Consider the following 14,491-nt stretch of genomic DNA (forward strand, 5'->3'; position numbering starts at 1 on the left):
ACGGGATCGGGTGGTCAGGCTTGCTGACTTGGTTATTTTACGTCATCAATCCCAATTGCGTGGATCGATGCTCATAATATTAATCACTGGATTGTCTGGTCCAGACTCGCAGATAGCTGGAATATTGCTGAGTGCGGCGTTCAACAACAAACCAGAACCAGAAAGAGACTTAGGGTTAGTCTACCGACGCTCCAATAGTCTAACAAACAGTTCCTTGAATATAGTTATGCATGAGGTAAAGTATAAATAAAACATTCTCAGGTTTTTACCACAAATACTATATTGTTCGCTTGATATCATGGGTGTCTTGAAAAGTATTTGGATTCGAACTCGTGACCTACGCAACCTGAGCTGAATACGTAGAGCGAACGAAATCTTGCACGTCAAGTTACGTGCCTTTACCACTGTACCACGGAGGAGTAACAATAAGTCGAAACAAGGGGTTCATTAATGATCGGTTTTGTCGCTCGAGATAATGAGATTCGAACTGAGGAGAGCCGAAAATAAAACTTTTAGTGATAAAGCATGCAATTCAAGCCCACGTACGGCGATATCAACATGTAATGTGGGATGAATGACCTATCACGAAATACATCTTCACACACCTATACTCTACAGAAAAACATCAGTGTATCGAATTCCTTTGTATTTTACAAAAAAATATTATCACGACTCTCCGTCCCCCAAGGTCACACCAAGAAATAAAGTAACAAAATTTGAAACTGTTATCTTTCATAATGACATCATTTCCGATTAATTATTCAGCGAGATTTTATGAAGAAGCTCTAATTTGTGTAAAAGAGTGTTCTCGAGGTTGAGATTTTAATTAATCAATCGCCTCGGCGCTCGGCCGGAGGATAACGGAATCTTCACAAGTGTAACACGCATGTCCGTCGCAACCGGCTGAAGGAAATGCCTAATCGTTGACTCGAACACATGGACAAAGGGGGTTTCACTGATTTGGGCCTCTTGTCCGTTTCACAACGCCTTTGTTGTGAAAACTAGGCCAAATTTAATATTGCTTCCCCGACAGTGTGACTGTGCTGTTACTATTCATAAATCCTCCTTATTGCAAAATCCTTTATATCACAGTATCATTTCTGTAATTTTCTCGAAAACTGTATCTCAATCTTGATATTAAGTAAAATATAAATTTTAGTTCAACAATGTCGGATTATTTAATTTAAAACAATGAAAATTGATGTTAGTCGGTTTTAGACTATTACTTTAAATTCGATCGTTTTAAAAGTAGTAATCGCAGTTAGTGTTAGATGTATGTATATTATTTTGTAACTAAAGATCCAACTAAACCAAGTCTAGTTTCCTTGATTCATATGAACACAGTAGAGGAGGAATGGTTCTGTTAAAAAAGTACAATTATTTTAAAGAAATGTTTTCATAGAATAAGTGTTAGTCTACTTTAAAATAATTGTCGCAAGAGTTGAAATCCCTTTTCATGTTCCCTTTGGGATATTGTCGTCAAATTTGTTTCAGTACTCAACGTTTGTCGCGAGGAAGAGTTGATTGGAGGTCGGCTCTTTCTAATGTGTGACCGGGCTGATAATGTGTCATCGCGTAGATCGTTGTTCATTCTATTAACCACTGGTTCTACTGGTCCAGACTTTATTATACACAGGCCGCTGTAATGTAGCAAGGATTTTACTGCCTGAGGGGGTCCAACAAAGTGGAAACTAAACTATCTATATTTCATATTTTAGGCCATAAGGAATCAATCTCGGCCGATAATTGAGACCGATTATCCTCTGGCCAGACATGTTGTCCCAGAAATACAGTTATCTTGTATAACAAAAAATATATCTACAAAATATAAAAACTAATATCTGAATTGAGCCCAGAACATGCTTAATTTTATTACTTGTAACTGAGGCAATCTAGACTTGCCAAATCATTCTAGACCAGAGTTGGATTCATTTGTAATATGATCTCTTGGATCTGGCGTTGACGTTTGTGTTTGCAGCATTTTGAAGTCTAGTTTTAGAATCAAACAGGAATTCCGGGTCTGACTACATCTTCAATGAAGACCCGGGGTCGAATCCCATGCTTGCCATAAAAATCGACTATGCTTGTCGTAAGATGCGACTAACTGGATCGGGTGGTCAGGTGTACTGACGTGTTTGATGCATGTCATCGTATACCAATTGTGTGGATCAAAGCTCATGATGTCAATCACTGTACTGTCTGGTCCAGACTCGATCATTTTAAGACCGCCGTCATATAGCTGAAATATTGTTGAGTGCGGCGTTAAACTATAAACAAACTCTTGTCCTGGGGCACAACTGTAAATGATTATCACGTGGATACAATGGATGACGTGGCCACGGTGTCACCGTAACCTGACGTCATTGGTCGTTGCTCTGGCTATCAATCTCTGGAAAGTATTCCCGATCTTGTACAGGCCGTCGTTAGAAACCGTGATATTAATGACTGAGGCATAAAACAACATTCATTCGTCTGAAGAGTTCAGGGGTCAAAGCTAAGTAGCGTCAAGTCAAGTACTTATAACGTTGTATTTAATAACTTTAGATTCACGATGTCATCCGTTGGAATTCCTTGTTAGAATAGGCTACCATGCTTGTCACACGGAGCGACACAATGCCTTGGGTTGTTAGACCTGGCTTGTGTGGCATCGTACCCCGACGGCATGGGACGTTGCTCATGATATCAAGCATTGGTTTGGTCGGGATTCAGTGATGAACATCCCGCTGTGAAGAAGCTGGAATATTTCTGTGCGACGTTAAACAAACAACAACAACAACAACAACAACAACTAAACATTAACGGTGTGGTTGAGGATGCTAGGAATACGATCTCCACATGAATCGATCAGGGCTTTGTTCCTGTTGAGAAGACGCTCTACTGACCACGGGCCTACAGCCGTGACACAAATGAGAGAATGGGTGATTATTATCAACGTAGTCTGTCACACAGACCCTGACACAAATATATCCAATACAGCCCATGAGAGTCTATAATGTTTGGAAAGTCTAGATTAATGAAGAAAGTCTCTGGGCTCCTTTTTTATTATATTTTATAACTATAAGTTAAAAACTGTTTTTTTATGTAAAATATGTTCATTTCAGACACTAGATATTAGTATATCATTGACGGTGCAGTCAGTTATAGACCATCTAGGTCATGGCGCCTTTAAACGAGTGAGTGAGTGATTTTGGTTTACGCCGCTTTTAGCAATATTCCAGCGGGGGACACCAGAAATGGGCTTCACACATTGTACCCATGTCGGGATTCGAACCCGGGTCTTCGGCGTGACGAGCGAACGCTTTAACCACTAGGCTACCCGACCGCCCCCTTTAAACGAAAAACACACAAGTCGTGTGGACGAGCATCGAACCACGCCATCGAGGCACGATGACACACAATGCAAGAGCCACCGTGTCTGACCACCCGATCCATTTAGTCGCCTCTTACGCTAAACATATGCTACTGGGACAATTCTAGCCTGGAATCCCCACGGGGAATCAGTGTCATTAGCAATAACAATGCCAATTGTAGAAATACATCACTAGGGGAACGGTGAGCATATTGATAATATCATTTTAATAACGCTTAAGTAGCAGATTGCCATACTGATACTGATACACAAAAATAATAAATATTAGTGACGCTATTATTCTTTGATCTTTCATATTAAACCTAGTTTATAAAACTATTGTTGAATTATATGGATAATTTATAAAAATAATAATTTTAGGATGTAAATTTCAAACATACCAATCATTTTTATAATGGTTATTTTGTTAATTTCAAAGCATTTTAATGGGATTATCACTTCACGTTTAATGTAGCTCGTATACTGTCGGGTTAGTTCAAATTTGTATTTCATTAAAATCAAAGTGCCGCGTTGATATCGATGTTTTTATTGAATTATGTTGTTGAATTGCATGTTGTGGTTGAATGATTGCACGAGAGCGTATGCATTGTACTCAAAAGCCTCAAAGCCTCTCATGCTTCGCCTGTTTGAACACCAGTAATTCAAAGCCAAGTTGGACAGCATGAACTCGAAGACTTGCGAGTGTGTGGACGGTAAATATTAGTGCATTCATTTCCAGATATGATATTGGATGCGCTTCACTCACGGCCAAGTCCTCTAATAAGCACGTGGTGCGCGTGTATTGTTTGATGCACGTGTTTTCTTTGATGCCCTAATGACCGCGTTATGATAGGACGTTATTATTGAACCCCCATTTTCAAAGCCAGCGAAATACTGTAAACTAAGAGTCGAAATAAATCGCCTCCCGCGCTGTGCCAGGGGTGGGGATAAGAGCGCATTGTGGACGGCAATGTGACTGACTATTCGATAGAACGCTAGCCTACTGTCAGTCGCGCTGTATCGCTGGACACAGCGGCACGCATCAGTCAGCGCTCGCCCGTCATTTTGATTCAACGGCTGTCTCTTTACCGTGTATGTCCCGAGAAAGCCTGACCCAGGGGAAACTAGCCCCAGGCGAAGGGAGAGGAGTACTTTGTTTCGAACTCTCAGGGGGCGGGCGTTACTTCGTTAATCTACCAGTGACTTCGTTAACGACCTGTGTAAAACACCAGCCAGCTGATAAGATGGGTACTGTTTTTGTGTAGGTGTAGATATTACATCATTTGGATTATCTCTGGATTATACAGACCGCATTGCTCACAGCCGGTGCCACACATGGCCCCCGACGAAATCGGAGTGTTACCGAGCATGCGCAGAGGGTGAGCACAGTACCCCTCGAGGCAAGCAGCTTTTGAAATTGGATCTGTAGAAGAAAGTTTAGGCCGTCTAGCACTGTGGATCTGGCATTATGGAAACTGCGAGCGCCTTGGTGTAGTTTCACTAGAGAATGAACAGTGAACATGATTTCCCTTGATTGGATTATACTCTGGATATTGTGCTTAGCTGTCTTACAAGTATGGATCGTCGAATCTAGTAAGTAACACTATAACACAAGGTCTAGTTTGGGAAGTTTGCAAAGCTTGATGCCTGTTGCTAACTTAGAGGGTCGGACGCTTGTCTCCTCTCACCGGCTTCGCTGAAGACCAAAATAGGTCTATGGCATATGTTCCGAGTTCTTGAAGCTGTGGAGGGGTGTTATAGTTCTCTTTTACCGTTTCTCCCCCTTGAAAACAGCCACTGTAACAAGCTGGGTAATACTTGGAATAAATCCAGAGGGTCGAGAGTATTGGCTTTGAGTGACGTATTGGGATGCGGTGGTAATAGGTGTTAGCGGAAGTAATAGATTTTGAACGTGAACATGATAGGAAACTCGTGCGTGATTCACTCTCAGTGCTATGAGCTATATTGTTTCGCCACATACCCCCTCAAGCCGTGTAATTCGTATTTTCCAAGTCTTTACACCCACCTCCGCTCAGGCGTCTCCGCATCCATGCCACCATGGATCACGTCAGCGGATTAGGTCGCGTCACCGGACAAATCTGGCATCGTGGTCTCGAGTTCTTAAGGCCTGTACATGTATAGGTCTTCTCGTGCACACATCCAGATAAGTAATAATGGTTAAACAAAATCTGTTATTTTGAAATCGTTTTTGATCCCACATTGAAAGATATTTCTTTCTCAAACATTCTTACATTCCTAGACAATGAAGAACTTCCTAAGTCGTCCCGGCACCGGTTCTCACGCCCTCGTAGTTTGACATAGTCCCAAGCAAAACATGATCCACAGTCTGCTTGCTTGGTGTGATCTATCATGTGGTAAACGGTTTAGTTGTTAGGTTCCATACTTATGACCCTGTCTTCCTGGTATAGGAAGATTGTGTTTTCGTATGTGTTGATGCCGGGCGATGAGTGGTATAGCCTTGTAACCACGAGTCACTTGTTGCGCTCTATATCGATAGCGTTATGGCCTGTGTTCTGAGACTCGCTGTCGAACATAAGTGTTGAGTCATAAACCCACACGCCGCGGATCCTATATCCTTTCCCCCGAGTCGTATGTATAGTAACATGTTCGACTGGAATATATGTATCTTGTGAAACCAAAACCAGATTTATTTTAAAGAAAGGAATTCCGCGGGCTCTATGGCCATCGTTTCAACATTCCTTTTAAGAGGACAAGCCGGAGACGTTTGTATAAGTAGCGATGTGAAATAAGCTCTTAAAAAATACAAACTGATGTTAACATAGGTAGCTCCGAGTGACGGATGTCTACTTTATATCAACATGTGTTCACGTTTGTCAAATGAGATACGTCCCGTTTCTAGAGTAGGTAGATCAGTTACACTGTGATGGGCTCTATCTGAAGCACACAGCTCTATCATTACGCGATGTTTCTCTGGTATTTATAAGGCTCCTCAGGGTGTGTCGAGGTTGGCTGGTTACCTTATATCGCGCGTCCCTGGGGTGGACGACAGTACCCCATCACCCAGTTTAAACTTTAATGTTGAAAATGATTTGAATTCAGGGACAATAGCTTGAAGACGTTTCTGCAATTCCTGGCGTGTTTATTTAACATTAACATGCCCAGATCAACGCGCTCAAAGGGTCGAGTTTCTTCCTGTGGAATGTTGGAGGATTTGAATGCGAAATACAGATGTTACGTCGTGTAGAACGCGATTGTGCGTGTAGAACAATAGTACGCCTGTTCTATGATTGTATATTACACATGAGCAGATAACAGATAATCAGCAGTTCTAGGCTATATCACATATACACATATAGGATTGTTTCTTTAAATCTAGATTTAACGAGAATGAACTAGAGACCTAGCTAGCTAAGATCGATAAAACTGATTAAATACTATACATTTCCATATAAAAGCTTAATAAACTAAATGATTCGGTATGGCTACTGACTGACGAACAGGTTTGTTTTCATTTACAAAGTGACACACTCACGTCCACATAAGGAAACCAAATCGATAACCTATGATGTGTTTAGTTACTGTTCCCTGGCCATAGTTATCTGATGTAATATGGCTGCAGCTGCAATATTGCTGAATCAATGTAAACATTTAACTCGGCCATGCAGTAGTTGAATAGATTGCACGAACTTCACCAGCTGCTTAACAGATCTCGGCGGTGTCTTAGATATTTATCCAAATGATATTAATGTAACGTGTAGATGTTTCCAAAACATTCCAGGAAGTTCGGGATGTGTGGAAGATGGTCCTGTAATTATTTGTCCCGCGTGCTTAGAAGTAATTTCTGCAGGTACCATTTTGTAAAACATCTCAAAGTCCATTTGAACTGTAGAGGGTTAGTTTTACCCAATGGGAAACAGAAACATCGTGTTGAATTTGGCGTTTACAACTAGTGCCTTCAGTCCCTTAGATTTATTATCGATTAGGACAGCTTGGTTATAGCAGCGTTCGCTCGTCCCACCAAGAACCCAGCTTCCCTTCCACCATATGTGACATGAAAACGCTGGAATATTTCCCCTGTAGATAGTGACGACGAACCCAATTCACTCACTCACTCTGGTATCAATAATACAGTTGTAGTATCCTACATTAGCCTTGCTCCGAGGCTGTACCTAATGATAGTGAGTGAGTATGGTTTTACGCCGCTTTTAGCAATACTACAGCAATAGCACGGCGGGGGACACCAGAAATGGGCTTCACACATTGTACCCATGTCGGGAATCGAACCCGGGTCTTCGGCGTGACGAGCGAACGCTTTAACCACTAGTTACCCGACCGCCCCGTACCTAATGATAAGTCCGTTGGTGTAGAGTAATTAAAATAGGCAAGTATAGATAAGGGACAGTAAAGGATGAAGTCACTTTAGGAACAACATGTTTAAACATATTTATATCATCTAGAAATTATTATTTAAACAAATAATTATTGCCTTAGAGATTTGTGCAATAGGGACAACTTGTTCTTATTATTAATAGTATCTTGAAATTATTATTTAAACTAATAAGTTTTGCCTTAGAGACCTGTGCAAGTCTATATCCTAATGTACTGTAAGTTTAATCTCCCTCTCAATAACGGACACTTTATAAAACACTGACAGTGAAGCGAGTCTGTTTATCGCGCTGTCTGGCACAATGGTATGACAAGGACGTGTGTCTATTGAAAATGATACATTGCAGACGTGTAACGGTACCCAAGAGCAGTCGAGCATATTTTCCATCCAATTCTGCTGTCTCGTTGGCTTTAATTTTATCTCCACTTTGTAATTTTACTTCAGTTAATGTAAGGATATTTTATCATCTATCACGTTATAATAGGGAATTTAACTCATATAGAAACGTGTATACGACTTCAAGCTAAGAGGTCGGACAACTCTATACAAGACTTCGGCCTGGTTTAATCACATATTTGTCTGTTGTGCAATTACATTGCTACATGTTACATGCGAAATAATTCTATCATCACAGCTGTGTAATCTCGTGTCATCACAGGACGTGAAGTGTGTAACATAACAGTTACATCATGTTACAATGATCTGGTAGGTATCGGGTTACATACCACAAGAACATGTTACCTATCGATGTCAACGGAGGCACAGCAGGTATCAGCTGTGTTGGAGAGAGCATTGATTCTTCATTACAGACCATGTCGCGTATGGAACTGCTGTACTCGTGCGTGGTGATTAAACTCAGCTAGGTTGATATTCTTTGACAGTTCTTTGATAATTCTTTGATAGTTCTTTTATAAGTCCTGTGATTGGTTGGCCTTGGGTGATAGCATTCGCACTTCACGTCGAAGCCCTGATTTCGATTCCCCACATGGATCCAATATGTGAAGCCCCTTCTAGTTTCCCCCGTCGTGATTCTGCTGGAATATTGTTGCAAGCGGCTTACAGCCACACCCAGTCACTCTTTTAGAACTCAGCAGTATTAATGCTGTATGGATTACAATATAACATCGTTATGACGGTCTGTAAATAATCGAGTTGGGACCAGACAATCCAGTGATTGATATAATGAGCATCGACCTATGCAATATTTCAGCCAAATAACCGGATGAAGAATAAGGACATTGACAACAATTACAAGAATGACGTTTCGTATTTTTTTAAACATAGCTAATTATGCCGATATATGAAACTTGTACAATATTGTTTCCTGCCGATATATTTCATTTGACAGATTATTTTTTGTTTTTCTCGATATTCATCTACACAAAAAGCAAACTGAAATTCGAAAGCTGAAGTTGAAGGCTCTCTACTGCCATTGCCAAAGAATACATGGCACTTTATGTTGTTGTATATGGCGCTGAATTGCCTGTTGTATTACACACAAATGAATATTAGCCTCCCGAAGGGTTTCATTTCATGATACAAGTATCCACGTAAAAAATATGATCATGTTTATTGAGAATTGTATTTGCTGTGGTAAAACGACACCGAAAAGCTCTCCACTAAATTAGATCCATGTAGAATGTGTAGTGTTTTGGGCCAATTACGCAATGCACTTTCAGTTGTACATCCACTTGAACGGTCCTCTGTACATCTGAGCAGGTGGTTATTGATTAATTCTTCAGCAATCAGATTCGCAAAAGGACTGATTTAAGGTTTTCTGAAGAAATGTAACAATACCTTCAAACTAACAAGATTACTATCGACAGAGGTATAGTAACCTTGCTAGGCAAAAAATATCGTCATATCATTAGGCAGATTTGTTTGATGTGTCGATTTCTTGTGATTGAACAAGTCTTGATTGTGGGGGATGCGGTGGGTTGGAGGGTGTGGGGGTGGTATTGGGCTGGGGGAGAGGGTGAAGTCGAGGGGACGCGAGTCTTAGGTTTGTCATTACCGGGTCTTGATGCTTCTAATCCGCTGCCAGTTTATCAAGGCAACTGAGTGTGTTTGAAAGCTCGTGATTAAAACTGATCAACACGCGCTAACAATCACAACACCTCTTCTGAAGGATGAGCCGCCATTAAAGTAGATTGCCTAACGACGGGGAGCAGTCATTTCGGCAAATTGCATTTTCTCAGTTCGGACAAGAAACCGCCCGCGTTTTGGTCAATCGGAAAATAAAATCTGCGGTGGAAGTGACAGCATTGGTCAGAATAACACACAATAGAGACAATAATTAGAAGTTGCGACGGGTCGAATTAAATATTTCACTGGCATTTGTTAGACAGATTCTGTGAGGGAGGGGTGGTCCCCTATTTACAGATGATTAATTCATCCGATTGGCGTTTCGCTTCAAGACAGAAGTTGTAAGGTTACAACAAGAGGGTTTTGTAAAATCTCGTGTTGTCATTATCATGGTGTGTTAACACAGAGAATGGTGGACAAATGACAGCGTGATTTAAAATCTCTTCTCTTAAAATCTTGTAATTTCATTAGGATAGGTCAATATTTGAGCAGCGGAGTTTTAATAATCATTTGGTTTAATGTGATAGATGTTTAATTAAACTTTTTTTTCAAAAGCTCATAAATTTCTGTTAAATTTGATCTTTATGAGTCTAAAATCGATTAGTTAAAAGCAAATTTGGGATTTGAGGTATTTGACACAAAAGTTACAAAAAAGTTTACAATTTCATGTAAAATGTGTTATTGAAACAAGTGGACTCATTTTTGTCACACTTCCAAACTTTCGGAACTCATTATAACTTCCAAATGTTTTGCTAGTCTTTCAGCTTAAAATTTACCCTTTTTCATTTTTTTCTTTTGAAAATAAACACCCCAATGTATGAAATTGAATAAGTGCATCCGGGTCCCATCTTTTAATGCCTAATCATGCTTTACAACACCTCCACAGTGTCGACAATCTAACGGTACTTTTCCTCGATATGGGCTAGGTTTTCTACTCAGCCTCCCCGACTTAGCATCCGAATCATTTCAACAAAGGCATGCTGTTAAATCTATTACTCACTATAAAAGTGCAAATCAAAGATGACGTGCCGCGGAAAATATTTGCGTATGACTGTTAGGGAGTATTTGCACACGCCATATATTCGTCAGATAACGGTGCTCTTTAAACGTTAGACCATTATCTAGATCAATACAGACCATCTGAGTCCTACGTGCCATGTTTGTCATCTCCTATAACAGAAGTTATATTTGGTAATTGTCTCTTAAATCCACCAAATGCGATGCGATAACACCGGCATGTATATTTCATTGGATGTGAAATCTACATCACCTTTTATCGATGCTATACGCCCACCATAACACCGTTGTATTGACTTTCGGCGCTAAATTTCCCATCTTGTTAAGGTAAAATGGAATTGGATATAAAAGTTTAAGAGGAGTACATTAGAAGAAATTGTCTGACCATATGGAAAGTGTAGGTAGCGTGATTAAAAGAAATCGGAACGCCAGATGGTGCTTTCGGTTTGTATTGATCGATGTGAAATAGACACTACGTATCAACACTCTCTGCATCGCTTCCTCTCTCTTAAAGGTACTTGTCACATCGTGTAGAAGATTGCCTACTTTGATAACGCTTGATTGATATCGTGGAGTTATTTCAATAGGTTTGGCCGACGGTCTTACCCCGTGGTCTGGTCTGGGAAGAAATAGGTGAACAACTTTTCATTTGTACGTGCAGTGTTTCCCGTGTTTCGAGACAGATGGTGAGGCCTCTTATCCACCCACGTGGTCGTATATGACCAAAGGTCTCATTCAGTCCGACCCAGCACCTCAGGCAATGGAAGCAATCTCTACACCAAACACTTCGGATTTGCTACAGATTGCGAATTGAAAACAGATGTATTCTGAACTCATATTTCTGACTGGATGAATGAATGAATGTTGTTTGAATACCCCCGTCAGATATATTCTAGCTATGTAAAGACCGCCTGTAAATAATCGGGTCTGAAACAGACAAACTAGTGAGTGAAAGCATGAGCACCACCACGCTACCTAGGCAAGATGAAGCGCACTCAGTTTGACTCGGGGTACCAACGTGACCCAGGTATAAACATTGCCACAAGCCCCCTTGCCCTAGGTATTGCGACTTATGTTGAAGGTATCCTCAGGTCTGGTAGATTTTCAGACCTTTTAGAGGGTGTTCTTATATGTGAGTGAGTATGGTTTTACGCCGCTTTTAGCAATATTATAGGAATATCACGGCGGGGACACCAGAAATGGGCTTCACACATTGTACCCATGTGGGGAACTGAATCCGGGCTTCGGCGTGACGAGCGAACGCTTTAACCACTAGGCTAACCTACCGCCCCCTCACATTGTGTATGTGATCACATGCTATCTATTCAGCCTGGCAAACGTTTCAGGTTGATGTCTACCGTTACTGACCCCCACCACGCCCCACCCACCCCCCCCCCCCCCCCCCCCCCCAACCCCCACCCCTCCCAATCCCCAGTTTCAAGGCAATGACAAAGTATCCCCCCCACCACCACCACCAATTCGTCCAGATGTTTCCCATCCTCGGTTATCCTGGGTATTATGTTCCATTCTATTATACTATTTACCCTGGACCCATTCGCCACAATTTCTTCTTTTACCGGAAGTGACGTCACCATCCCATAATTCCTATCTCAAACCTAATACACAATTCCCCCCCCCCCCCCCCTCGTGACAGTAATTTGATTGAACTTCCAATTAAGTGTCGTACTATTCGAGTCGGGCTGGACACGAAGCTATGGTAGCGAATGTGTCAATGGTATTTATAACAAACAAAATAGAATGGAGATGTAGTACACTGGATAATGGAGGATCGAGGTTTGCACACTAACTGTATGGTCTTTATTCACATACATATTCCAAGAAATGGTTATCTCACGGTAGGTTCGTGAATATGTATTCCAGAATGTTATAAACTAAAGTGTCGATAATAAATATAATCCTTGTGAAGGTCAACAGTGGCATAATTACTGTCGGTTGTACTCTCAACTAATATTATATACACTGCACAAGGAGAAATGCGCCATTACCTAATGCCAAAGATCATTGGAAATCCATTAGTGTAGTAAATACCATGTAATTATTTCCATAATGACGCCGAGCCTTGACTAGTATTTTTTATGGTTGTGACATACTAAACCTTCGGTTAAAAATAGGTCTAAACAAAACAAAAATAATTAAATGGAATTGCGTTACGTTCCAAATTATTTGCAAGCCCTTGACGATGTGACGTTCCAAATGATTTGCAAATGACCTTGACGGCGTGACGTTCCAATTGGTTAGCAAATGACTTTGACGTTGTGACGTTCCAATTGGTTTGATGACCTTGAACCTTTGGTACTGGTGCAGTAATGTTAGCTAGCTTCATTTCGAGAGGACGTAAATCATGGGTTCGAATCCTAGGTTCACCTCATTAATTATCCTTGTTCAAACGTACTCACTCCAATGAACTGTGTTTTGTTACATCGATATTCTTTTTCGCAAACACCTGGTGTCATCAATGAATTGCAATGATCAACCATTTAATTTTCCAGCGCTATTTTTCCTTGTACGCCCAATGGCATATTTCGTCGGACAATCGATACTGGATGGTATCTGGCGATGACGTTTTATATTTAAGCCATGACCAGTAATTGTTCCACTACTCGACGTTCAACTTGGGTTCCACTCTGTATCAGACAAACCCGTGAGCTTACTTTTCCCCTCCTTCTAGACGATAGTCTGTAAAAATGCCAAACGTTTTAGCCAATGTTCTTAGAGGTTTTTAAGTTAGAGATCAAGACATCCAACTATTATTCCTTTCCCACGTTTTTTAGACAACGTGATAGATGACAAGCCATGTTTGTTTATCGAATATATATGTCACTGTTACAAGCTGCTACAAACTGTTTGGTACTCAGCTATCCACACTGTAGACTGCTCATGTATACTTTAAGAACTTCATCAATGTTAAAATGTGAGACACTCTATCAATACCAACCAGTGAGAAAACAATTACAGAAAGCAAATTAATCAGGTATCCTGTTACGCCACGCCAGAGGACTGTCAAGCCAGCCCCACACCGAGCAATGAAATGCAGCGCGCGAGAATGGCCATTGATTCCAACGAGTTATCACACCAACTTTGTAGGCCAAATTGATTTAGCGGACTGCCGATTGGGGTTTGTAGAAGCAATTGGAAAGGGATTTGTTTGGATGGGGACTAAAAAGGCAAGAACACGAGGCTAAGCTCATGGTAGTGGTGGTAATTTGAGCTATTGGGTTCGGTACCACCAGGTGAAAGTGAATGGACACGGGGGTCTTCGTGTCAGTTTGGTTGGTGTGGGCGAAGAGGATTACACTCAACAGTCAGAGTCTTTCAGACTATCATAACATGTGTTCTGGAACTAGTAGATTACATATCTATATCTATATATTTTCATGACCCGGTAACGATACTACACAGCGAACAGTTTCGACACATTTCACATAACATTCTTCCGTCCGCGTTATTGTTCTTTTGTCGACAAGAACTGCATCTTCTTGGATTGGATTCAGTCGTTGTTTGTTTGTGTGTTGTTTGTTGCCGCACTCAGCAATATTCCAGCTATATGACTAGGGTCTGTAAATAATCGAGTCTGGACCAGACAATCTAGTGATTGACATCATGAGCATCAATCCACGCAATTGGGATACGATGACATGCATCAACCAAGT

General features: G+C 41.0%; 1 protein-coding gene across 7 annotated transcripts in view; it reads left to right on the forward strand.

The window, feature by feature from the left end:
- Window positions 1-4,376: 4,376 nt before the first annotated feature.
- LOC139479924 (receptor-type tyrosine-protein phosphatase mu-like) overlaps window positions 4,377-14,491 on the forward strand; it is a 195,115-nt gene continuing 185,000 nt past the window's right edge. For all 7 annotated transcript variants that reach the window (XM_071262856.1, XM_071262850.1, XM_071262853.1 and 4 more), the window contains exon 1: window positions 4,377-4,942. In XM_071262856.1, coding sequence (XP_071118957.1) covers window positions 4,870-4,942 — 73 coding nt within the window. In that variant the 5' untranslated portion in view covers window positions 4,377-4,869. The remainder of the gene's footprint in view (window positions 4,943-14,491) is intronic.

Source organism: Haliotis cracherodii, unplaced genomic scaffold (assembly GCF_022045235.1).
Source record: "Haliotis cracherodii isolate W230 unplaced genomic scaffold, xgHalCrac1.p SCAF_4, whole genome shotgun sequence".
NCBI classification, from domain to species: domain Eukaryota; kingdom Metazoa; phylum Mollusca; class Gastropoda; order Lepetellida; family Haliotidae; genus Haliotis; species Haliotis cracherodii.